Here is a 27,440-nt window from a genome sequence, read left to right as displayed (position 1 = left end):
CCCCATGATACTTGGCTGCAGCCAGCACTTTCATTTTGAAGCTGCATGATGGCAGCACGATATTGAATACACATCAGCAGATTTAACTCAACGCATGACAAAGGGCTATTACAAATAAGCCAAGTATATAGCAAACACCATATCCTACACTGGATGAATAAGTTTGGGATTTCTGCATCTTTTAAACACATAAATATTTATTAAAAGTCATCACATCCCACAGTTAAAAAACAGAAGGCAACAAGACTTTTTTTTAAAGACACTCCTTCCTTTGGCTACTCCTTTACCCACTGGCTATTTGTCCTTGAGCATAACCTAAGCAGATTTTATCTTTGCCTAGGCCAACACAACAGAAGACAGAGGCTTGAAGGGCACACCTGCAGGGCCTCCAAACCCATGAATCCTCTGAAAGTGGGGAATGTATCCAACTGAAGCTGACAAGTTACATGAAGGTCATTCATCTCACCGCTACTTGACCAAATCCCAACACACAATTCAAAACTAGTTACTGTATATCCCAATCCCTAGTGCAGGCTGAGCACGTTAGCATAGTTCTTATTAACTTCCTTCTTGACTTCTTGCTCATACTCTGAAATATACTCTGAATATATTTACTTTTCATGTTAGTACCCAAGTCCTACTGGAGTTACTCCTACTATTATATTGTAGTTAAAAACAACCCGTTGCACTCAGCAGGCTGACACCCAGCTGAGAACAGGGATTTGCAGCGTCTGGAGATAGGCAGTAGCTACCAGCAGTTGGATTCCTGCACGGAAGCAATATGATTCTGCTTGCCTTATCAAAAGACAACTCATTCTCCTTCATGGTTCCATTGAGTTCTGTACCTCTAATTTGGCAAACAATATTATAATCTCACATAGCAACTCTGGAAGCACACAACCTTTAGTTAAAAGATTTCTCCAAGTGTCAGTGCTTGTCCTAAAAATGTGTGAGTCAGATCACGAATGACACACATTTAATCTTGTAGCCCACAGAGGCTAAATATTTACCTCTTAACTAAGTGGTAAGAGTAATGGAAGTAACGGTCCTCTTCCTTTTCCCTCACTTCCAGATAATCTGTTATTTTACAAAGCACTGTCTCAGCAAATATGCTGCATCTGGTGCTTGGCTATACAGCATATGTGATGGGAGAGACAAGAAAAAGACTGCATATATGATTACATATATGTACATATTTTGCTACAGGTAAACAGTTTTTCTGAAGTCATGTGGTTCATTTTGAAATACACACAAATCATCACTATGTTTTGAACTAAATGAATCTATATCATATAATAGTATCTCCGAAAGCAGTGATGCAAGATCCTGGATGTCTTTTTATAAGCAACTGTTACCTTGGAAACCACTATGGAAAATGAAGATTTTGTCTTCATGGAAAAAGTCCATGCTATCCAGTTATCCCAAAATTTACCTTATCTTTTCCTGACCAACCTGAAACACAAAGATTGGCTGTTGGATGTACCTAGCTCCTTCCCTTTCTAAAATTATACCTTCTTGTAAGTTTTGCGATTTCCAATAGCAAAGAGAATCTCTTATTTCCTATCAACTCTCTTATCAAAAACTTATTTTCATCCTTTGAGTCAATAGTTTGGAAGACAAGAATGAAGCCTTCATGGAAATCAGAAAGATGCTTTGTGAAATTTGTCTTCTGATGCACTGTTTTAAGGCATTCAACAGCGCTCCAAACAGTACTGTCACTGTCTGAAATTCTTGGGAAATGTAATGACCTGAAATTGTGTTGTTTAGGGGCATTTGTCAAGTTTTCTGCAACTGTTTAGTTGAATATAGTCTCCTAACCAGTGTTTCAGCATGAGCACACAACATAGAAGTTTTCTAGGTGGCTTCCTTTTCAAATTTTCCCCTGTAAGCATTACTGCTTTTCCTAGATTTTTATTCCTAATTTTTTGAGCTGCATGTGAGAAGATATGTCAATAGGAAGAACACAAGATCTATTCTAAACCAGAAGCAGAAAGAAAGATACATATATTAAACAACAGGAAGGCAAAGCAAAAGATGATTATTTGACTTGAGGCTGAACAGATGTGGTAAATTACCAAGGTATGAGGGCCTGTCAGCTAACATTTGAGAGAATGCAACCCATTTGACCAGATTGTTTTTTGCATCAATTTAAATTTTTATGTCTGGGAGTACATTCACATTCACATTCAAAATATTGACCACAACATCACAGATAAAAAAAATTCCTAATTTCTTGGCTTAGGCTGTCTTGTAGCTCTTATTTCCAAAGAAAACATCTAATTGTACCAGTCTTATTTGTGACATCAGGATTCAGACAAAAAGTGGAATAAAAATAATCACAGTTTCCTCTGAGCACTGACAGACAGTGCTGTACTGGGAGCTATGAACCTAAAAAAAACACTATTCAATATGCAGACTCACCCTAAGGACTTTTTGTAGCTGCAGGTACTGTGCTGTTATCAGGAAAAATCTCTGTGGAAAAGAAACATGAATTCTAAGAGCATGAAATCCTTCGTAATAGCATTGAGGGTTTAACCTTGATATGGTAAAAGCACAGTACGGAACTAAATAGATGCTATAAAAACTTCTAGTAATACACATGTCCTGCTGTTGGGAAAATGTTCATGATGAGGAAAAAGATCAGTGACATGGTCAGTAAAAGCTGCAAGAGGACATGACATCCAATGTGAGGTTCTATTCACTGTTACCATGAAATATTGCTTGCAGTGTAGAAATCTTTACTGAATCCTACACAGCCATTGTGATAAACATTTCCCTCTCCCCTGCCAACTCCATCTTGTTCATAATTCTCCTGTGTTCCTTTAAAAAAATGACAGGGCTATTTGACTCCCTGCAGAGTATTCTTACAGAGAATATCTGCTGGATCAACACAAGGGGAGGAATACCCTGAGGATGGAGCATATGGCAGGAAAGAGCAACTCTCAGAAAACTTGGAAATCGCCAGATCTTACACAATGACTGCAACATAGAACAGGGACTGCAGCAGTCAATCTACACTCAGGGATGAGGAAAGGACATTTTCCAAGGACTGTAGGCAAAAGAGAGTAGGGCAGACTCAGGCACAGTGATTGAAATAGTCTGGATGTAAAAACTCACTTTCAAGGACAGAAGGAGCTGAAGCTGAAGGAACAAGTGATTTAAAATGCTTTTAATTTCTGTTATGCCTGACTTTTTTGCTTTGAATTCTTCCTATGTTCAATGTTTCTAGTTCATATTATAATCATAGAGTCATAGAATCATAGAATCAAGAAGGTTGGAAGAGACCTCAAAGACCATCGAGTCCAACCTGTCACCCTAAACCTCATGACTATCTAAACCATGTCACCAAGTGCCATGTCCAATCCCCTCTTGAACACCTCCAGGGATGGTGACCCCACCACCTCCCTGGGCAGCACATTCCAATGGCTAACAACTCTCTCCGTGAAGAACTTTCTCCTCACCTCCAGCCTAAACCTCCCCTGGCGCAGCTTGAGACTGTGTCCTCTTGTTCTGGTGCTGATTGCCTGGGAGAAGAGACCAAACCCCTCCTGGCTACAACCTCCCTTCAGGTAGTTGTAGACAGCAATGAGGTCTCCCCTGAGCCTCCTCTTCTCCAAGCTAAACAGTCCCAGCTCCCTCAGCTTCTCCTCATAGGGCTTGTGCTCAAGGCCTCTTACCAGCCTCGTTGCCCTTCTCTGGACATGCTCCAGCAATTCAACATCTTTCCTAAACTGAGAGGCCCAGAACTGGACACAGTACTCAAGGTGTGTCCTAACCAGTGCTGTGTACAGGGGTACAATGACCTCCCTGCTCCTGCTGACCACACTATTCCTGATGCAGGCCAGGATGCCATTGGCTCTCTTGGCCACCTGGGCACACTGCTGGCTCATGTTCAGCCTACTGTCAATCAGTACCCCCAGGTCCCTTTCCACCTGGCTGCTCTCCAGCCACTCTGACCCCAGCCTGTAGCTCTGCATGGGGTTGTTGTGGCCAAAGTGCAGCACCCGGCACTTGGATTTGTTGAATGCCATCATGTTGGACTCTGCCCTTCTGTCCAGCCTGTCAAGGTCCCTCTGCAGAGCCCTTCTACCTTCTAACAGATCAACACCTGCTCCCAGCTTGGTGTCATCTGCAAATTTACTGATGATTGACTCAATCCCCTCATCCAGATCATCAATAAAGATATTGAACAGGATGGGGCCCAGCACTGATCCCTGGGGGACACCACTAGTGACAGGCTGCCAGCTGGATGTGGCACCATTCACCACCACTCTCTGGGCTCGGCCCTCCAGCCAGTTCCTAACCCAGCGCAGAGTGCTGCTGTCCAAGCCACAGGCTGACAGCTTGGCCAGGAGTTTGCTGTGGGGGACAGTGTCAAAGGCCTTGCTGAAGTCCAGGTAGACTACATCCACAGCCTTTCCCACGTCCACCAGGCTGGTCACCTGATCATAGAAGGAGATCAGGTTGGTGAGGCAGGACCTGCCCTTTCTAAATCCATGTTGGCTGGGCCTGATTCCTTGGCCATCCTTCAGGTGCGCAGTGATTGCCCCCAAGACAATCTGCTCCATGATTTTCCCTGGCACTGAGGTCAGGCTGACAGGCCTGTAGTTCCCAGGTTCTTCTGTCTGCACCTTCTTGTGGATGACACATTGCATTTTCCCACCTGAGTTCCAAAGCTTTTTGATCTTTGAGGATTTCATGGTTGAAGCAGATTAAATTCCTGGCAGACATGAGGTCCTGTCACTGGCCATCAGCCTCTCTAATGTCCCATTCTTTCTTGCAATAATCTGATGAACATACTATTGATACCTGCTTAGCATAATTTTCTAGTACAGCTTGTGGATGAAACCTAGGAGATGTCTAACTGGCCCCCCAGTTAGAGAAGGACAGGTAACTGCTCAAGAAAGTACAGTAAAGGGCTATGAAGATGATTAGAGGACTAGAGTATCTCTTTTATGAAGAAAGGCTGAGACACTTGCGGCTTTTCAGCCTAGAGAAGACTTATAAATACTTACAAGTGTTAGAGTCAGGAGGACGTGGCCAGTCTTTGTTCAGTGGTGCCCAGTGACCCAACAAGAGGTAATGGGCACAAACTTGAACATAGGAAGTTCCATGTAAACATGAGGAGGAACTTCTTTACTCTATGTCGTGAAGAGGGGGAATAGGGATGGAGGATGGTGATTATTAATTATGAATTATGAAAATATGAGTTATGAAATTATTGTTTATTATTATTAATATTAGATTAATTTATAGATATTGATTCAGATGCACGGTTGTAATAATATAGACCATAACTGATTTAGTATTTACAATTATACCCAATTATAATATTTACAGTCAATTTCTAATTAAGGGAACGAAAGGGTGCAGTTCCGCCGCTTGTCCACTAGATGGAGACTCGACAAAGCGCTTGCGGCTTCTAGCTATGTAAGAGCCATTTATAACGTTATCACGAAGCAGGTTAAGCTGGAAATATCACATGGCTATGCGCGGGCGCTTTGAATAGAACGTTACTAAATGTTATACACATGAAAGATATATGCAGCGAGACAAATTGCGGGATCACGCGGGCTCGCTGGGTATCTGCTTCTGCCCGAGGATGGCCCCGTTCAGGCGGCGCTTTCTTTCTCCCTTCCGGCTCTGGGGGGGTGTGGCAAGGTTGGCTTTCTCTTACCCGCGGTTTGTGGGAAGGGCAGTTCGCTTCTTTGTCCTCCCGCGGTCTGCAGGGAGGGGTGCGACTCCCTGACCGGAGAACGGCTCAGGAGGGCTCTTTTCGGTGCTCGGCCCTACGAACGAGGGCAGTTTTCCCGTAGGCAGGTCTCCAGTGGGGGGTGCGGTGACACGCGATACTTTCCCCCCTCGGCTCGGCTCGGCTCGGCTCGAGGTGAGCTGACTGCTGCTTCTCTGGGCGACTGCTTCCATTTAAATTATAATGGTACAGTCATTGCCTTGACTTCAATGGAGAGGCTAATCTTTGCTCTCTCTTTTCCCTCGGGGAAAATCCCGGGTGTTTCGCCCTGATGCGGTCTGCGGAGCGGCTACAGGGGGCGGCTCCTTTCACTCCCGCGGTCTGCGGGGTTGCTACGCAAGATGCGTTTCTGCTTATTTGGCTGCTTAATTAGCTTGCAGTGTTTCTGGACAGCCAGGCTTGGGCTAGTCCTTCCCCCTTTGGGTTACAGCTTACCCTCTTTGGGGCCTTCCCTCAGTTCTTGTCGACTGGATCTACGTCGCCTCTGGCGATGGGGTCATCCTTTGCGGGTCCTCAATGCACACTCCGTGGGCTGGCTTCCATGTTCGGAGAGGCTTTCAAGTACGCTTGCATGAAAGGCTTATAGCTTACACAATCGTGAGTTGCATGATGGGTGAAAGCAAAGGAGAGAGCAACGTGGCACCAAAATGGGGCAATACTTATAGACACTTGAGGCTGGACTTAGCCAATGGGCACACTTGCCAACAACCTGCTTCCACCTATAGAAAGGTGAAGCTAGAATTATGCCCTTAGATGGACAGAGCATAGGCATCCCATTGAGATGGGTGCCTGCAGTTGTTTATTCCCTTAGGAGACAGGCTGGCGCCTGAACCTTTTGTCTTTCCCCTCCTGAACATGCTGCCCAGAGAGGTGGTGGAGTCTCCATCTCTGGAAGGATTTCAAAGCTCACCTGGACACATTCCTGTGCAACCTGCTGTAGGTGAACCTGCTCTAGCATGGTTGGTTAGACTAGATGATCTCTAGAGGTCCCTTCCAACCCCTATAATTTTGTGATTCTGTGACTGAAGCAATGGCTCCGGGGCATTCCACCACCTGTTAATTGCTGCCTCACAGACTCTCATGTTATCCAGTTAGGTGGACTAATAGAAAAATAGTGAGCATTTCATCAAAGTTTGTCCCATGTCTCAAGAAGGTCCTTCAACACATATACATTGCCATGAAACATTCCTTTTTCGAACAATATCACATTTCCTGATTAAAAGCAGCTCTAGCTATGATGAAAAAGGCACGTATTAACTACTCTGAAAATACGATTGCTCAGTATTGGTACCCAGTAGAAACTTACAAGATTAACAATAGCTGAAAGCCTCAAATTATCATTTGGTATTTTTCCTGAACCTAAATGGGCAAGATTGTTTGGTAATTTGCAGTGCCTTCCACCAGCTGAGCTGATTAGTCCATGATCCATGTTGAGCAACTTAACTTGCCTGTTACTGGGAGCATTTGCTACCAGCAGAGCACACTCACAGGGACAATTAGCAAGGCTCAGCCAACCTGCAATCCCTTGTTAAGGGACGATAATGTTTATTTTTCCTTTCAAGCTCATACTAAGAAGCAGTGTGAAGCAAAACAGGTTTTGAGAACTAAATGAAGAAAACTTCCCGTATAAAATGAAAAACTGATTCCATGCGCTCCCCTACCTTGCATATTAATACTGATAGAGATCTTTGCAAAGTGACTGGATTTGGTCCAGTCAGTTCTATGTAGACCTTGTTCCAAGAAGGGGAATTTACACTTAATTTATCAGAATACCCCTATTTCTTGTTTAAACTATAAATAAATAAATAAAGGTATAAAACATCTGTAATCCATTACAATAGCTATATAGAATTCAATAGATACAACGGAATGCTTACAAAACAGTTAACTTGAATGAGTTCCTCATTTTGGCCATACATCACTTTTTAAAGTGAAATAGGAAAGAAGGTTGAAATAGATCAAAATAAATGTAATGCCAATTTATTATCCCAATTAGAATCTGTCATTGTGCCCTTTCATGGGAAATACAAATTCTGTGTGAGAATATTAATGAGAACACACTCTGGCTCTGAAATAATTTTAGTTTTAGCAATAGGAATGAAAATTACTTGAAATCAGCTTATAATTAGCTAAGATTCTTAATGTTGTGGTAGTAATCATAACAGGAATGTAACTGAACGTTTTGTAATGGTGAAAAAGTGCTGTATCGGAACTTGTAATATTATTAGCATCAACACACTCCTCCTGCTTTCTTCATACTGCAATTTATGTTTTGCTTCTAAGGCAAATTTGAACAATCTCCTCCATGTTCAAGAATTTTTCACTTTAGTTGAACCCCTCAACCCCCAACACCCACTCAAACCCCGTTTTCCACTACGTGAATTTTCATATATAATTCCATCACATAAGGAATTCAAGCATTAATGAAATGAGATTTAAACCTTGAGGAAAAGGTTCTACATATCCTGTTAAAAGGTAAGTTTAAGTGAAATAAACTTTAATTTTTGAATAAGGCTTGACACCATGCTTACAACAGCAGAGTTGGTGAGATTATGTCCTTTCCCATTCCCCTCTTAGAGAACCCCCATATCTTTGTAAATGAGCACAAGTTAGAAGCAGCAGAAATTATATGGAAAAAAACCAAACCCAAACAGCAAAAGCCAAACAAAATCCAAGCAAGAACATAACATATCTCACACTTATGCTCACACATTTGCTTAAAGACTCTTTTGCCTGGGTTTATTATACTTTCCCTAGACAGCCAAAACCCAAACCATCTTCCCTTAAACATATTTGCAGTGCTATTAAACTGTATGGACTGAGAATGTAACAAAACCATTTCAAGCTACTATTCCCATGGCATAGGCAAATCTGAATCTGGAATAAAAGAGGTGCAAGGCAATCAGCTGTTCAAATTAGATAAGACAAACTTACGCTTGTTGTGTAAGCAGCTTCAGGATCATCCTCTAACACTCGTGACAAACCAAAATCAGAGACTTTACACATGAGGTTACTGTTGACTAAGATATTACGGGCTGCCAGGTCACGGTGTACATAGCCCATGTCTGAGAGGTACTTCATACCAGATGCAATCCCCCGCAGCATGCCAACCAGCTGGATGACTGTGAAGTGGCCATCATGCTTCTGCAAGTAAAGATGCAGGATCAAAGAAAGTAGCTACTTTTCATTATTATCACATTAATGTAGGTAACAGCTTATATTTAAATACATTTGTAACCCATCCAGCCAACCTGACTGAGCTTATTTTTCGTGTATTTAAGTTGGTCAGCAGTTCAAGCTATCCCATTTCTCATTGTGAAGTTTATCCCCCTTTTCTTACATATTTTCATGCACTCCACAATCTTTTTACTAATAGCAGTTAATATCTTTTACCCTCAGATATTAAGAACTCCTTTCCCATACTCTATTTTTTAATACAAGAATGACAATGCACAGGAAAATCGTAGAATCTTAGAATCATAGAATCAGCCAGGTTGGAAGAGACCTCCAAGATCATCCAGTCCAGTCACCCAGCCCTAAGCAATCCAGTCTCCTCTTGAACATCTCCAGTGATGGTGACTCCACCACCTCCCTGGGCAGCCCATTCCAATGGGCAATCACCCTCTCTGTGAAGAACTTCTTCCTAATATCTAGCCTATACCTCCCCTGGCACAACTTGAGACTGTGTCCTCTTGTTCTGCTGCTGGTTGCCTGGGAGAAGAGACCAACCCCCACCTGCCTACAACCTCCCCTCAGGTAGTGAACAGGACGAGGCCCAGCACTGATCCCTGGGGGACACCACTAGTGACTGGCCACCAACTGGATGTGGCACCGTTCACCACCAATTTCTGGGCCCGGCCCTCCAGCCAGTTCTTGACCCATTTCAGAGTGAATCTGTCCAAACCATGAGCTACCAGCTTTGCCAGGAGCTTCTTGTAGCAGACAGTGTCAAAGGCTTTGCTGAAGTTCAGGTAGACTACATCCACAGCCTTCCCTGCATTCACCAGATGAGTAACCTGATCATAAACGCAGATCAGGTTGGTCAGGCAGGACCTGCCCCTTCCCTCATCTCTTCATCTCTTACTCCATGTCCTCAGGAAACAACTTGCTGTTCTCCTTTTGCCTCTGTCTTGATTGTCTGTGTGAGGTACTGACGTTACCTCTCTATTTGCTTTTTTGGAGGGCTTGTTTGTTCAGAAAATAAAACAAACCTGGAAAAAATGTGGGGCTTTACCTTCTATCTGTTCTGCACCTAACGCTATACAATCTCTGAACACTAGATTAGAAAAGAGATTCAGGCTGAAATTCAGGGATCATGTAGCTTTTCCAAAGTCTTCCTGGCTGACTTAAGCCCATTAAGCTCAAACCCATGAATGCGTGAAGCAGCTTTACTCCTGCCGAAATCTATTGGAGTTGAACATGTAAATAATACTTATGTGATTAACCATCAGCCACCTGGTCAGTCTTGGTGGGCCTTAATTTCCCACCTGCAAGACTGAAGTTAACACTTCTATGCCTGCTACACTAGAAGGCTCCTGAATTATGTGGCAGTGGGGACCAAGTGGGTACCTGTACAGAAATCTGCCTGGTTTGTGTCCGATCTATCTACCATTTACAGTGGACTGCTTACAGCAGTATTTTTTTGTGACCTCAGCTGGCAGACGTTTAGCTTTTCATGGATTATTCAGCGAGCCAGGCTTTTATGGTAACAAGAACAGTCTAACAAAACAGCTTCTCTGCAAGCAAGTTAACTTTTCATTTTTTCTTGTGACACCTTTGGCACTGGGCTACAGACAAGTAGCTGTTTTTCTGATAAGCATTCAGGGTATTCCTATTGTGTAGCTCATACATTTAAGCATGATATTTGTGGGGAAAAAGTTCAGTAAACTTCCACAGATTCACAGATAGCATTGGGTTGAATGACATTCTCAAAGGTTATCTTGTCTGACTCCCCTGCAGTGAGCAGGGAAACCTCCAAACATATCAGGCTGCCCAGGTCCACACCAAGTCTGATCTTGAATATCTCCAGGAATGTCTTCTCAACCACATCTCTGGGCAACCTGCTCTGGTATTTTACCACTCTCATTGTAAAGAACTTTCTCCTTATGTCCAACTTAAAACTACCCTGTTCCAGTTTAAAACCATTGCCCCTTGTCCTATCACTACAAGCCCTTCTTCCCCCTGTGTCAGTGCTCTGGAACTTTTTTCTCTAAATTGCCCATACAAAAATGCAGACAGATCTCTCAGAGTAATTGTCACACCTATTGCAAACCCCACTCCTTTGTTACCTCCATCGAAGCCACCTGTAAAGCAATTAGTTCTGCAAACCATTCAGATGAGGGCGAAGACACAAGTGTGATAGCCAGGCATTTTACAGAGGGCCATGTGCTGTTATGGGCCTATGACATTTTCTGTCACAGGCCCCTACCACAAAGGGAACTTCTCAAAGTCCAAAACGTTCCATGTAGCCATTAAGCAAAGAGAGACAAAAGACAATATTCTTAAATACTTCAAGATTCTTCCAATAAAGGAAAGACATGAACTCTATCCAATATTTCTTTTATTTTCTCTTTTCTTTTCTCTTTTCTCTTTTCTCTTTTTTTTCTCTTTTATTTATTTTTTAGCTCACTGTAGAATTAGGATTTGGAACAAAGCACCTATGACTTGCTTTTGCAAAACAACCAACCAAGTCCCTCCTGCCCCCACCACAAAGCACTAAACAAAAGCAAGCCCATAAACCTCTAGATCTTACCTCCTCCTCATTGTCATTAACAGCTCCATTCTTTCAACAAACTCCAGAGTTATCTGCAACACCTCCCTTAACCTTTTGTCCCCTTAAATGACAAGCAGTCATTCCTTCCTTTTTCAATTTGTGCTCTTTCAAATCCAGATCATGCCTGACTGATTTTTCATAAAACATAACCTTTTCCTGCTCTTTCCAAATCTCAAAATTTGGCTTATCAGTATAGCGGAAATGCTTGAGTTAAAAACAATCTCATATTTTTGCCATCCTCTCCCTCCTTATTTCAAATTTCTTTGGTCATCTGCCTTGGAACAAAAACTTCAAGCTTATCTCCACATTTAAAGAAATGAGAGACTTTCTAATATACCAGTTGCAATTTTATTCTTTTCTCCCTCTTCTGTTGTATATTTCTGTGCATCCTCTTCTGCATGTATTCTCCTCTGTCCCTTCTCATGCTTGGTTTTATATCTTTTCATTGCCAACTGCAACTTTTCCTGTCAGTGTTAACAATCTTCTCTCAGATCTCTCTGTAATCACTCCTGCATCAGTTTCCATGCCAGTTGTATTCCCTTAAAATCTATAAACTTTTATTTTCCTGTATATCAAAATACTTATCTGATTTAAGCTGATCAGGACAGAACCTGTGGGCCGTATTTGACACTTGGAAAATTCAACTAAGTATGAATCTGTCCTTGTGTTTTCAGCATTTGTAAATCCCCACGTACACCTGTAAATCAGACCAATCCTTTGGCAACTTTCCATTATCCTGTTTCATTCACATGTCATTTAGGTACATAAAACCCTCATCTGAATTATATGGCCATTGTTATCCAGAGCTTCATTCTGATTCCTATGACTTAGATTTGAAATATGCTTTTGACAGGATTCCCACTGGGGTGTTAATCAATACTGGCAGCAATTCAGACATCAGTGGACTTAACTACATTTATCCTATAATTCCATAAAATTTTAATCAGGCTTTAATGGCTTTGCCAAATAAACATTTTTTTAACAGTTGAGTATAGAAGCAATGTCTGAGTAGTTGCCATTGTATTTATGTAGCCTTGGAAATGCCCTGAAATAAGCTTTTTTTTTTTTTTTTTCCTTCATTAAGCTATGGTTTGTTTTTGAAAACCTTATATACAGGAAATATTCTTCTTCTGTTATGGACTTTTCAATATCACTGACAATAGCTGGTGAAGAGGGTCAGTTACTGTAGGGGAGAAAGGATGATATCCTAATTTTCTTTCATTCCTTTTCACACTCTAGTTTCCAGTTACAGTGGACACTAATTTAGTGCTTTTCCACAAGCCTGTGGAATTTTGTTTCATCAGAAGATATTTTCCCTATTAGTACTGAGTAAACTTTTAGAGTCATGGTCACTGATCTTTTCTGTACTGTTTCTGGACTTTTCTCTATTCTAAAATCCAGTTTCTTATTTGCCATATAAGTCAGAGCACTTTTATGCCCTTATATTCTGAGAAGAGCATAGGATTTCCTACAGGTCTAAATATTTTACTGAAGGTGATTTAGATATTATTTTAGATAGAGAATAGCATTGAAAATGGCGTGTCTATGTCTAATTTAGATCATAGTTAACAGCAACAGTTCCTACTGGTCAGTATATAGAAATATATAGCTTTTGCTATGTATTTATTGTTCCTATTCTAACATGCAAAGTAAATAGTAGAACTTTATCAGGATAAATCTTCCAATATTCAAGCTGCAATTTGGTATTTACAAGTATAACTCATGCATTCAGATTTATAGTACTTGTACTATAACTGTCAATTTCTTCTATAATCTACTGTTAACAGGGTCCCATATAATTAGTAGTAACTAATTTCATTAAATGTAATACACAAACCCCTGAAATTACTTTAGTTCATTTTAAATGCTGAGTGATCTTACACAAAAATACAAGTGCCTCTTCAACCATTAAAATTACCTTTTTTGTTATTAAATATTTTTTTGCAAGATTAAGCTATTCCAAACTTATTTTAGGATGAAATAGCCTCAGAATAGCAGCTGTAGCCTTTCAACTTGCAACCCTGTTTTTCTTTCTCAGCTACATCAGTAAGAGAGGGATGTCCTGGAATAACCAGATGTCTCTACTCACTTTGGTGCACTGGAATACAGGGGTCAGAATTACAGAGCTGGAAAGGATTTTGAGGTGGCATCAAATCACCTTTCCACCCTGTGTCATTCCTTACTTGCATTACTAACCTGCACTTAAAGAACATTAGGGTCAGTATTTTTTATCCCACCCACTCTATACCACACCTTAAATAAGATGCTTGCTTAAATAAGATGCCTCCCTTGAGAACGGCACTTGGACTACCACAGATTTCAGTTCTTATTCACAACTGTTTTTTATGCCCATGATGACTAAATATCTATCTTGCACTTTTCTTTGGGCTTAATGATTCATTCCAGAGATCTCACTCACTTGGTAAATATTCTTTGTGATTCTATTGTGGACTCTGCCCACATACTCCATACAGTTCCTGAAGCATTAAGTTCTGAACAGAATACAGTACTCTGAGGCCTCATCAAGCAAAAGTTACTTTACAGACCTTGTAGGGGATAATCCTGTTTCTAGATTCTGTTTCACTGCAATATGATATCCCAGACCTACTGCAACCTCCAGAGTAATTTCTTCTAGCAGACTTCTTTCAAACCAGGTATTCTCTGTCCTCTATAGCTGATCATTCCATCCTTGGTGGAGTGTCATGTTCTTGTCTTTACTTATTTCTAATTAGCTTTTAAATGTAAGTAGGTGCTAAATTATTTCTTAAATCTGTTGAGATTATTTTAAATTCTAGCTCTGTCCTGCTGTCTGCCTGTGTTTCTGCTCAGCTTTGCACTGACTGAAAATGTCCTAAGTTTAGTTGCAGTCTCAGGATGCAGAAAGTTAATGAAAATATGAGGAACACAGGCAGCAGAACAACTCTACTTCCATCCGAAGTCCATTCTTTCTATATAGTACATAGCCAGTACGATGTCCAACAACAGAAAATTAATGAAAATTGTGTTGCTCTAGCTGCTCTTAAGGACCTCATGTGAGAGAGTTTTAAAGCCTTACTGAAGTCAAGATCTATGACATTACCTGCTTCTCCCATACCTACAATGCCTGAGCCCTGTTACAGAAGGGAATCAGACTGTGCGATGTAATTTGTTCTTGACAAATCCAGGTTGGCTCATACTTATCTTGCCGTTATCTTTAAGGTGCTTATAAATACTTCTTGATAATTTCTTCCAGAAATGTTACAGCAGTGGACATTAAGCTGACAGGCTGGTAATTTCTGGCTTCTCTTCCTTTCTTTTTAAAGACGGAGATGACATTGGCTCAGTTCTGATTTCCTGGTTTCTTACATATTCTCCACATATTCACAAAGATAAAGAGCACACTGAAAAGCATGCACATTCCCTAACAAATTCTTTTTGGCTTGAATACAAGACAGCTTGTATTATTACAAGACAGCTTGTATTATTATTTCTTGTGGCTCTGTAGGAAGAATATATACAGTGATTAAAAATACGCAGAATTTTTAAATTAACTACTCAGAGCAGTATCTGTCTCCTTTAAGCAGGGTAAAACATTGCCTGAGAACAAATGTTGGCTCTGCAGCATCAGTGACAGCTTCTCAGTGTAATCTTCAATTACATAAATACAAACTGCTTATAATTTCACTATTGAGGTAACACATTCGTTCAAACTTGGTTTCTAGTCGCTCAATTTGTTTTGCATTTGGTTCAGAAAAAAATGTTGGTATCAACAGTCTCCAATACTGTTTTTCTCCTTTACAGAGTCACTTCTGAAAGCAAAACACCACCTTTATCCTATGAGGAAGTGAACATGCCTCCAATAAATAAAAGTGCACATGAATGCTGCATGAGAAAGCAGAAGAAGGTGTATTAGTTATGAGCTTTAATGTTGCCTCTCTGGATGCAGATAAATAATAATAGGCACCATTAAACTTAGCAAAGGCCACCTGGCCTCTTTCCCTCAAAGCTGACTCTGTCTTGTGAGGCCATTAGATGGATGTACAACATATACTCCACAACATTGTTTCATAGAACTTTCTACAGGTCTTCATTTTTCTTTTTCATGTTTTCCTCCAAACACACTAAATGTAGGTGTCTGCCACAGCATCCAACTCTAGTTAAAAGAAGGGGGAGCCTGACCTGCTCTGAGCACTTCATAATGATTACTGCATCACAGAGCAATATATTACAGTATTTTCTCCTTCTAGTATCATTGTTTTTTAAAACACATTTTTACACTTATCTTAGCCTCTTAGAGACAGGCCTTTAGGGATGAAAATTTGGTGATGATTTCCAGGGCTTCATTTGCTGTACAGTCTGCTGCAGTTAGTGCTCTAAAGCTGGTAAGCATACTTTTTTATAGAAACTTTAGAAAATATTTTCTTTGGAAGAGCAAAATATATTTTACAGCATTTTTACCTACTATGCATGACTGTAAATAAATCTAATATTTTCTTACAAGTATTTTAATATTCTGAAGTGGAAGTATATATATCAGTCATAAGTTTTAAGGTAGCAAGAGGAGCATTACTATTGCCAATAATAACAATGAAGAAAGCAAGATGATTCTGTGATTACTGTAGGTAAATTCATTGCTTCCTCCTACAGCTTAGAGATTCACAAAACTGGGTAAGACTGGAGCATCTTTCAAACCTAAACATCTATCTCTTTTAAGGTGCATTTAAGGGAAAATGTTGCAAAACCTGAGGAACTTTCTCTCCCACATTCGTGCCCGGAGAGTGCACTTTCCCTTCCTGATAAAGAAGGGTGAGAAAATGTACTGCAGTGGATACAGCAGACAGATTATTTTAGTATCAGGACTGCTACACTACAGAACCTGCTGCACTACAAGTTCTCATCTGATTAATATTTCTGTGTCCCCGGTTCTTGCTACCACACCTTGGATACTGAGCAGGAATAAAATACTGACAGTAGCCTGGTAGTCTACAGCTACAGAAATATAGCAAAGTATTCTGGTCATAGATTTTTTTGTTCATTTTACATGATTCTATGTAGCTAACCACTAACAAAAATCCATAAAGTCTCTTCCAGATGTTTTCTTTTTCTGTGATTTAAATCTATGCCCATGTGTGGCAGTTTAGGCTGGGTGCCCCCTGCCACTGCCGCATGAGATACACCTCTGGTGTCCTGGGTGCCCACCCACAGGGGTGGACACAGGAAACGACGTATTTCTACCCATAAATCCTGCACCCTATAAGGCCATCTGCAAAGTCATTCTCTTCCTCTTTCTTCCCTCTCTGCTCCCACGGGAGATGTCCTCTCTTATCGGGTAATGCCGGGGGAGTATCCTCAAGGCCTCTTAGGCCTGTCTAGGCCTAATGCCAGGAGGAGAATGGAGGGGGGGCAGTCTCAGACCTGGCCAGCCTGAGACTTGCCTAGCAGTGGGAGGGGGAAGAAAGAGCCCTGGGGGGTTTGGGTTTACCCTCAGGTGGGAAGAAGGGAAGGATTGGGAAGCCTCTGGGAATTCTGTGAGGGGTTCTGTACGCTTTGGGATACTCTTTGTCACTATGCTTTGTAGTTTGTAGGTTTTTTTTGTAGCTTCACCAATTGCTTTTCCATTTAAACTTTCCATCACTCTCCAATCCATTTGTGTGAGTCTCATTCTTTTGTCCCTTTCAGGGCAAGAGACGATCTGTGTCTGGCCCCAAACCAGCACAGATTTTTTGGTAGCAGAGGATGGTTCCTGTGCTGAACTCTGCAAATTGGATTGGAGAAGAGCAGGGGTGGAAAAGTTAAAATGGTATCTGGGCGTTGTTGGTTTTTGGTGGCTGGGCTCAAGGTTTTGTGCTGGGGCGACCGTGTGGGCGTTTTATGGGTTCCGAGGGGACACCCTGGTGCGTAGCCGTGGCGTGGAATCCCTCCTGCTGTTCCGAAGCGGCAGCGGCGATTCTATAGCTGCAGGCACTGGGGGAAAGCTTAAGAATGCGGTGCCTGTCCCTTTCCTTTTGTTCCCCGCGGCGCCAGCGGCGAGCAGAGCGGCGCGGAGCCGATTAAGGGGGAGGGACAGTCGGAAGCAGACCAGGGTCGGCTTGTCCCGCGGCGGTGGGGGCTAGCCGCAGCGGGGCGGTGAGCGGTGGCTCCCGCAACTCAAGAAGGCGGGCGGTGGCTCCAGTTCAAAAGCTGCTTCCGAGGACCCAGGGAGCGAGTATAGCTTTGGCTGGAAAAGCCTCTCTTGTGGCCCGAGGGGTGGCGGCGGTTTTGATCTGTACCGCGGCTGTAGAGGTGACGGCGGCTCTCGCTGTTATCTCTCCCCTGATTTTCGGACGCGCTCCGAAAATGGCGCCTAGCACCTGGCTCCGCCTCTCTTCTCGGTGGGTTGCAGTGCAGCCACTCCCTCTCCGGGGGAGGGCTGTGTAGCCGGATGCCTCCATGCCTTGGCATGCGTACGCTCAGGGGGAGCGGTGTGCCTGTGCGTGGTGTGCATCCGTATTAGCCTCGGGCCGCGGCTGGAAGCGGTCAGCACTGGGCTTGGGAAAGGTCCGTGCAGCTTTGGAAAGTCTCAGCGTGCTGTTGCCTGCAAGGGGTGGAAGGAGTCGAGTTGAGGAGCCTGATTGCTCAGACTCGATTGCCCCGAGGGGTGGAAACATGCCGCTTGAGTGGATGGAGAAATGTTTGATTGAGAAGTTATGAGGTTGTTTCCAGGTGGCCAGGATGCTCCATCGGATCCATGAAGAGTTCACCGTGCAGAAGAATGAACTCTGCGTCGCTGGGAGGTTCCACAGGATGAGGGAGAATAGCTGGACTGAACTGTTACCTGAGCCCGAGGGAGAAACTCTTTGGAAGGACGCCCAGATGGAGGGGTGGACTTTGCCAGACATGTCATCTGAAAGTTGTTTCTGATTTGATGATATGTTTTGGGTGCAGGAATTATGGGTATGAAATAAGGGGTGGAATGTGGCAGTTTAGGCTGGGTGCCCCCTGCCACTGCCGCATGAGATACACCTCTGGTGTCCTGGGTGCCCACCCACAGGGGTGGACACAGGAAACGACGTATTTCTACCCATAAATCCTGCACCCTATAAGGCCATCTGCAAAGTCATTCTCTTCCTCTTTCTTCCCTCTCTGCTCCCACGGGAGATGTCCTCTCTTATCGGGTAATGCCGGGGGAGTATCCTCAAGGCCTCTTAGGCCTGTCTAGGCCTAATGCCAGGAGGAGAATGGAGGGGGGGGCAGTCTCAGACCTGGCCAGCCTGAGACTTGCCTAGCAGTGGGAGGGGGAAGAAAGAGCCCTGGGGGGTTTGGGTTTACCCTCAGGTGGGAAGAAGGGAAGGATTGGGAAGCTTTGGGAATACTGTGAGGGGTTCTGTACGCTCTGGGATACTCTTTTGTCACTATGCTTTGTAGCTTGTAGTTCTCTGTAGCTTCACCAATTGCTTTTCCATTTAAACTTTCCATCACTCTCCAATCCGTTTGTGTGAGTCTCATTCTTTTGTCCCTATCGGGGCAAGAGACGATCTGTGTCTGGCCCCAAACCAGCACACGCTGTTGAGTGATGCACAAGAAGAATGAGTGAAGATCACAGCCAGCACTTCAGGTGTCATTCTGTGCAACTGAACCCAAGAAGCAGCAACCCCATTAAGCCACCTAGGTGTTTAATCACCCTGTTGCTGTCTATGTGATGCTAAATTCAAATTATTTTATCCAAGAATGACATATTAAATGGAACTGTGAAAACAGTAGATGACTCTTGATAGCTTCATAAGTCTGAGGCATCTACTTAGAGAGTGGAATAAGCAGAGGAATGTGTGTTGGGGTGAACAGACCAACCTCAGGGCAAAGGACTTTTGCAGAAATTATTACAGTCATCTGATGGACAAGACTGTGGAAAAAAGTGATGAACAGAGTGAGACTGGGATTCAGATCTGGGTATCACCCAGATACCGTATCACCCTCTGAACTGTTGCATGGGCTTGAATGCAATGTGGCACTCATCTCTACCTTCCCACAGCAATAGGAGTGCATTTATGTCACATATGAAGACTGCAAGATCAATATCAATATGGTTCAATATCCATGTGGTTTACTTAGTCATGGCCATGCTCAGAGAACAGACATATCAAATCTATAGCAGTAGCAAACTGTTTGTTAAAAATTTTTTTAGGGTCAGGTGTGAAGGGGAGTTTTACTTGGACCTTGTGATTTGTGGTACAACTTGTAGTGGCATAAAAGCTAACATCCTACCAAGGCTGTGAGGAGGGTGATGGCAAATGTCTTCCATGAGGATTCTTTCTTCTGGAACACCTTAACATGGTTCTCACCACAGTCTCACTTTGAAATTTTAAGACTGATCCATTTTGGTAGGTTTTTGGACAAGGACAGGTTGGAGGGATATGCTGGTTAATTTTTGCAGGTTGCAGTTTGGGGCTAAATAATTCTTATGGTGAGAAAAAGATTCCCTCCCTCCCCCCCCTCCCCCCGTAAAAACACTTTGCACTATAGCAGTGCTTCCTTTAAATAATAAGAAAGACAGGATATCTTGTAGGCCCTTCCAAATCCCACCACACAAGAACTTATATTCACTGAACAGCTTTCATTAGGATTGCTAAAGATAAACCCTCTCTGCTTCTTTTCATGATCACAAACCTTTCTTTAAAAGGGTAGACTTATAGCAGGAAACAACTATTATTAATGAAGCATCTGCATTCCCTCTTAAATAGCTTACTTTGCAGCCACTTGTTCTGCTAATTATTAACAGAAATGCTGATGATACATCTACAGTGCTTTGGGATGCTGAATATTATTTACAGTCCTTTAAAAAATCATTTTAGAAAAATAAACTGTATCTGAAATGCGAATTGAAACTGTAAAATAACATACATGGAAAACAGTTGCAGAAATGATTAGCTCACATTTCCTTCCAGCAGTTTTGCTTAAAATTGTATCTGATGCAATGTGAGAAGTATCACTTCACAATAACATCATAATTTTGCTGATATCAGTTTTTTCCTAATAACTAGTAACTTCTAATTAATAACTGTATGTGAAGAATTATTGGAATATAGATATTGTACTAGACCGATTTAGAGAAAGGTAATTCTGCCACATGAATTATTTCAGCATTTGGTTTCATTCTTTTTGAAATTCTACACACACATAGATGTACACACACAGAGCAAATTCAGGACCAGGCTAGCCTTCCTGGAGCACTAGTGAAAAATTACAGACGAGGAGAGCCCCAGGTACTCAAATCAGTGTCTGCTGCAGATGGATTGACAGATGAGCCAGAAAGGCAAAGGGGGTGAATTTTCAAAACCTACCCAGTTTCTAAGAAGAACTTGGTGATATCAAACTTTCCAGAAAAACAACTTGATTTTGAGAGATCAACAAATTCTGACCAGAAACTGTGGTGCTGGAGTGTTTCTGAAAACACAGCAGATATCTGTCATGTATCTTGACAAAGGAAAAGAAAATAATTATTTGGGAGAGCCAGTGAATACGACAAGAAATGTTGGAGAAAAAATACTATGGTGTAATGAAAAACAAAAGGAAGGCAGAAACAATGTCTAGAGTTATCTAAGATAATGGCTTTTATGCGCTTCTAGGGTATTAATCTCTGTACCCCATGTTCTTTTCTTGTAGCTGTCTCTTTTCTCAAAATGCTATCAAGCAATTATTCTTTATATAACTTCATTTCTCTGATCAAAGTCTTCTTTCTAAAGTGTTGGCTGCTTTTCCCCCTCCTGCTTATGCACTCTTCTAGCAGTTCCTTCTTCCCACTACCAAAGCATCCTTGAATCACCATCATCTTAATTTTTGTGCAAATATTTCCACAGCTCCTTGTTGAACACCTTTCCTTTGCACTTGGGATACCCTTTCAAGGAACTTCACAAACCCATAATCTCCTTACCCCCTGCCACAACCCTGCCTACAGACCCATCTTTAACATTCTGCAAGTGGGCAATGGCAAGGCAGCACACTAGTAAAAGCTGAGGTATACTTTTTTAGATGCACTTTAAATACCTGACAAACAAATTATTTGTGGAAGATCTTAAGTCAGTGGGCCTCCAGAGCATTTCCAGAAGTGTTTTTTAAAAGAGATTATTTTAGGATAAGTTTAGCATAGGGAGGGTCATCCTTTCCTTCTGCTTTTCTAAGAGAAATTAAATACAATTGTGTCAACATATTAATGCTTTCTGTAGCCCTTCTCTAATGTTCATTAGTGACTTCTAGGGGTTAATTAATGCCAGGACATGTCACCCACAAATTGTTTTCTAATTAATTTTGTTAAATGCAAGTAATCATGAATAGTTATAAGCCAATTAATGAGCCTGTTCTACAGTTCATCAACCAAAAAACCAATAAACTATTTCTGAAGGTGTCTGAGAAAAATTAACTGCTAGACATTTGTGCTTCAATTTCTTTTACCTCCACAAAAATACTATTTGAAATATATTCTGCTAGATATGGAAACTACTTTTGTAGAAGAAATCAATTATATTCTTAAATTTAAATCTTCTTTTTTACCAGCTATCCTCTAATGTATCACTGTACATTGGAAATGTACCCTGGGGAAAATGCTTCTATTCTTCACTAAAAATCCATTAATAACATGTAGAAATTATTTTATGATAAATGATTTAAAATCTGAAGCCAGAATGGTGTCTTATTCAAATGTCATCATAAAATGGCACCTCACCCGCAGAAAGGAGTCAAGGGATCCATTCTCCATGTATTCAACTACAATCATTACTGGTCTGCCTGCAAAACAGCAAAGGAACACATTAGGATTATATATATTATGGGACTTTTATAATTCCAGCTGTTAAGCACAGATTATTATTAACGTACTTTCAAAATCCTACTTTATATCACAAAACCAGTTTCCTGTGGTGTTCTCTAAGAATTTTTTTCTACTTTTTTTTTTGTAGTGGATTAGATGACTGTGCATCATCTGCTACATTGTATTCTCTGCTTAAAAAGGATTAAAGAAGAGCCTTCTATTTCAAAAATCAGCTCTTTCTGTGTAACATTTTGGAATATAGTCAAGCAAAGTAAAAAAAAATTAAAAATTGATAAGCCATGTTCAAGAAAATACATCAATGAATTAGGGGCATACAAGTAGACAGATGGAAAGGGATGTCAGAAAAAAAGATCTCCAGGATGGAATGTTTTTATTAGGTGTGCGTAATCCATCAAAACTCTGAATTAATGTTTGTACCTATATTACATATACACACATATACTTAAAATATACTATAGTAATCATATACTGAAAGCTTTGGCTTCACTCAACTAGCACAGTATGGTTCCAGAGTAGGATTGGAGTAGAATAACAGGTAATATTTATTTCTTAAAAGAATATCCAAATCTGAAGGCAAACTTTTAAACTGGGCACTTAACTAGATACCATTTCACTGCTGAAACCCAGGAACAAACTGCCACTCTAGAACTGTTTGATAAGAAGGGCCCAGTTATCATGCTGATCAGGCTATACAAAAGAAGTTTTTAAAAAACTAATAGATGCAAAACTAATATAAAGAATAAGCAAGTTAGTAAAACTGAGAAGGAGGTAAAAAGTTTTAAATTGGCATACTTTTAGTTCCCTGAGAATTTCTGTCTCTTTTGGGGGTTTTGGGAAGCTGGAGGTATGCCAAGTGGTGACACCGTGGGTCTGCCAGTTTCACTTGCTTAGTACAACACTAGATGTTACAATATTTTTTAAATCCAAAGTAAACCCCTTTCATGACATTTTTTCCCCCTCTGCTTCTGAAATTATGTTTGTATTTATTTGAATGAGGGGACAAGAAACAAAAACAGTGTTCAGGGTGAGAAAGTGTAGAAGGGCATTATGAATGTTCCAGCAAAATTGTCAGTTTTGGTACAAGATAGCTCTCTGTTCAGTTTGGTTAATAGTGGAAGTGTTTATTAAACTGTTCATGATATACAGTGAGCCACAGCCAATTATTTCTCCTGGGCTATTACAGCTAGCTAACCTTGAACTTGAGAGTAAGTCGTTTCTCTGTCCCAGTCTTGGATTACAGATCCCCCAGTGGCACTCATTCACATAGCTTAGTCTAGTCTTTCTGGCCTTCCCCAAAATATTCTCTCCTTTCTTCTAGCAAAATTTAGGGTTCTTTCTATTCACCCCCATGTTTAGGTCCTCAATGAATAAAACAGTGTTTCATAATGTTCACCCAGTAGTAGTTCTCTTCCTGTGTGAAAAATCTCAGGTGCCTTAACAGTCTTTTGGATAACTTTTCTGAAATGTGAAGAATTATCAGCTTCTTTTTATCAGTTGTGTGTATAGTCTCAGCTGCAGATTTGCATCTGCCAGCCAGTCAAATTATACTAGTCTACATCCATTGGTTACACCCTGGTTTTGCATTACAAGCTTAAATGATACGTTACTTTAAAGCTCTCAGAGATCACAGCATTTTAAACATTCATGATTTCTGTATTTCACCTTCCTAAGGATGACTAGTTGTATAGCTTAGTCTCTTTAGTTTGAAGCACATGAATGACCTAGATCCCATTCCTTTACCATTTGTTTACCATCAGGGGGCTGACATTTCCATATGAAAGGAATATTCTAAAACCTAGAGAAATAAACCCACAAAACAGTAGCCTGATTCTAGACCATCTTAACAATACGCAGAACTCTATCAAGTAAGTAGTAATTTCTAAATTGTTGCAGACAGCAGTGTCTTGTGATAAATAGGGATGGTATATTTGGTCAGGCATAAGTTACGGAGAATTTTCTCATTCTGGGTAAATCAACAACTAAAACACCTTTATGGAAGATTTGCATTCAAAGGAAACCACAAGTGTAGCTACTGAGCTTCAAAACAGTAGCCCTAGTTTCCTGTTAATAATTTTTTGCACCCTATGTTTTCCAGAAGCTATTTTGTAAGATTCTTTAGAATTCATAGGCTGTTGATACATCTTTTATGCTCCTTAGATTCATTGGGTTGAATTTATCTAGAAAGGGTAAGAGGGTGCTGGCACTGGAGTTGGCAGGACTCATTGGGAGGGCTTTAAACTAGGTCTGAATGGGGTGGGTGAGGAAACCAGTCTCCCTGGAGAGGAGGGAGGACCACACAAACTGGTGTAATCAGCAGCCCAGCTGAAGTGCATGTACACCAATGCACGCAGTATGGGCAACAAACAAGATGAACTGGAACTCTTGGTTCACCAGGAGAAATATAATGTAGTTGCCATCACAGAAACATGGTGGGACGATTCTCACAATTGGAGTACCGCACTGGGGGGTTATAAGCTCTTTAGGAGAGACAGGCAAGGGAGAAGAGGAGGAGGGGTGGTCCTGTATATTAGGGAATCCTTTGATGCCTCAGAACTTGAGGTTGCAGATGAAAGGGTTGAATGCTTGTGGGTTAAAATCAGAGGGAGGCCGCACAAAACTGACATCCTGGTTGGAGTCTGTTATAGACCACCCAACCAGGATGAGGAGGCCGATGAGATATTCTATAAGCAGCTGGAAGCTGTCTCAAGATCATCAGACCTTGTCCTTGTGGGGGACTTTAACCTACCAGACATCTGCTGGGAACTTAATTCAGCAGAGAGGAGACAGTCCAGAAGGTTCCTAGAGTGCATGGATGACAACTTCCTGATGCAGCTCTTAGGTGAACCTACCAGGGGTAAGGCTCTGCTTGATCTGCTGTTCTCAAATAGAGAAGGGCTGGTGGGAGATGTGATGGTTGGAGGCTGTCTAGGGTGCAGTGACCATGGGATAGTGGAGTTTTCAATATGCAGGGAGATAGGGAGGAGCAGTAACAGAACCCTCACTTTGGACTTTCGGAGCGCAAACTTCAGGTTGTTCAGGCAACTTATTCGGAAAGTTCCCTGGGTAACAGCCCTTAAGAGGAAAGGGGTCCAGGATGGTTGGACCTACTTCAAACAGGAGCTCTTAAAGGCACAGGAACTGGCAGTTCCCACATGCCGTAAGATGAGCTGGTGGGGAAGACGACCGGCCTGGATGAGCAAGCAGCTCCTGAAGGATTTAAGGGAAAAAAAGAGGGTTTATCACCTTTGGAAAGGGGGGAAGGCAACTAGTGATATGTTTAAGGATGTTGCTAGATCATGTAGAAGAAAAACTAGAGAGGCAAAAGCAGAGTTAGAAATTAAACTGGCCGCTTCTGTGAAGGACAACAAAAAGCATTTTTATAAATTTATATTTATATAAATATTAATGCTAAAAAGAGGGACAAGAGGAGCCTCCACTCTTTATTGGATGTGGAGGGTAACATTGTAACTAAGGATGAGGAGAAGGCTGAGATTCTAAATACCTTCTTTGCCTCCATTTTCAACAGTAAGGCAGGAGGACTTCAGGATAACTGGCCTCCTGAGCTGGTTGATGGGGTCAAGGAGCAGTGTTGTACTCCTGAAATCCATGTGGAATTAGTGCGAGACTTCTTGAGTCACTTGGATATTCACAAGTCCATGGGACCTGATGGGATTCATCCTAGGGTGCTGAAAGAGCTGGCAGATGAGCTGGCCAAGCCTCTCTCCATCATTTTCCACCAGTCCTGGCTCACTGGAGAGGTCCCAGAAGACTGGAAACTGGCCAATGTGACGCCCATCCACAAGAAGAGACGGACAGAAGAACCTGGGAACTACAGGTCTGTCAGCCTGACCTCAGTGCCAGGGAAAATCATGGAGCAGATTGTCTTGGGGGCAATCACTGTGCACCTGAATGATGGCCAAGGAATCAGGCCCAGCCAACATGGATTTAGGAAGGGCAGGTCCTGCCTCACCAACCTGATCTCCTTCTATGATCAGGTAACCAGCCGTGGACATGGGACGTGGAAAGGCTGTGGATGTAGTCTACCTGGACTTCAGCAAGGCCTGTGACACTGTCCCCCACAGCAAACTCCTGGCCAAGCTGTCAGCCTGTGGCTTGGACAGCAGCACTCTGCGCTGGGTTAGGAACTGGCTGGAGGGCCGAGCCCAGAGAGTGGTGGTGAATGGTGCCACATCCAGCTGGCAGCCTGTCACTAGTGGTGTCCCCCAGGGATCAGTGCTGGGCCCCATCCTGTTCAATATCTTTATTGATGATCTGGATGAGGGGATTGAGTCAATCATCAGTAAATTTGCAGATGACACCAAGCTGGGAGCAGGTGTTGATCTGTTAGAAGGTAGAAGGGCTCTGCAGAGGGACCTTGACAGGCTGGACAGAAGGGCAGAGTCCAACATGATGGCATTCAACAAATCCAAGTGCCGGGTGCTGCACTTTGGCCACAACAACCCCATGCAGAGCTACAGGCTGGGGTCAGAGTGGCTGGAGAGCAGCCAGGTGGAAAGGGACCTGGGGGTACTGATTGACAGTAGGCTGAACATGAGCCAGCAGTGTGCCCAGGTGGCCAAGAGAGCCAATGGCATCCTGGCCTGCATCAGGAATAGTGTGGTCAGCAGGAGCAGGGAGGTCATTGTACCCCTGTACACAGCACTGGTTAGGACACACCTTGAGTACTGTGTCCAGTTCTGGGCCCCTCAGTTTAGGAAAGATGTTGAATTGCTGGAGCATGTCCAGAGAAGGGCAACGAGGCTGGTAAGAGGCCTTGAGCACAAGCCCTATGAGGAGAAGCTGAGGGAGCTGGGACTGTTTAGCCTGGAGAAGAGGAGGCTCAGGGGTGACCTCATTGCTGTCTACAACTACCTGAAGGGAGGTTGTAGCCAGGAGGGGTTTGGTCTCTTCTCCCAGGCAACCAGCACCAGAACAAGAGGACACAGTCTCAAGCTGCGCCAGGGGAGGTTTAGGCTGGAGGTGAGGAGAAAGTTCTTCACAGAGAGAGTGGTTGGCCATTGGAATGTGCTGCCCAGGGAGGTGGTGGAGTCACCATCCCTGGAGGTGTTCAAGAGGGGATTGGATGTGGCACTTGGTGCCATGGTTTAGATAGTCATGAAGTTTAGGGTGACAGG

The 27,440-nt window shown here is 42.3% G+C and overlaps 1 protein-coding gene across 2 annotated transcripts in view; it reads right to left on the bottom strand.

Annotated features, from left to right (window-relative positions):
* The window catches only part of LOC128974830 (ephrin type-A receptor 6), a 604,268-nt gene that overhangs the window by 58,698 nt on the left and 518,130 nt on the right, over window positions 1–27,440 (bottom strand). For both annotated transcript variants that reach the window (XM_054391568.1, XM_054391575.1), the window contains 2 exons: window positions 22,201–22,262; window positions 8,687–8,896 (listed from right to left, as the gene is read on the bottom strand). In XM_054391568.1, the coding sequence (XP_054247543.1) occupies window positions 8,687–8,896; window positions 22,201–22,262 (272 nt within the window). The remainder of the gene's footprint in view (window positions 1–8,686; window positions 8,897–22,200; window positions 22,263–27,440) is intronic.

The sequence above is a fragment of the Indicator indicator genome, chromosome 1, assembly GCF_027791375.1.
Source record: "Indicator indicator isolate 239-I01 chromosome 1, UM_Iind_1.1, whole genome shotgun sequence".
NCBI lineage: Eukaryota > Metazoa > Chordata > Aves > Piciformes > Indicatoridae > Indicator > Indicator indicator.
Note: the sequence above shows the minus strand (reverse complement) of the source record. Positions and strands in the feature narration are given on the sequence as shown.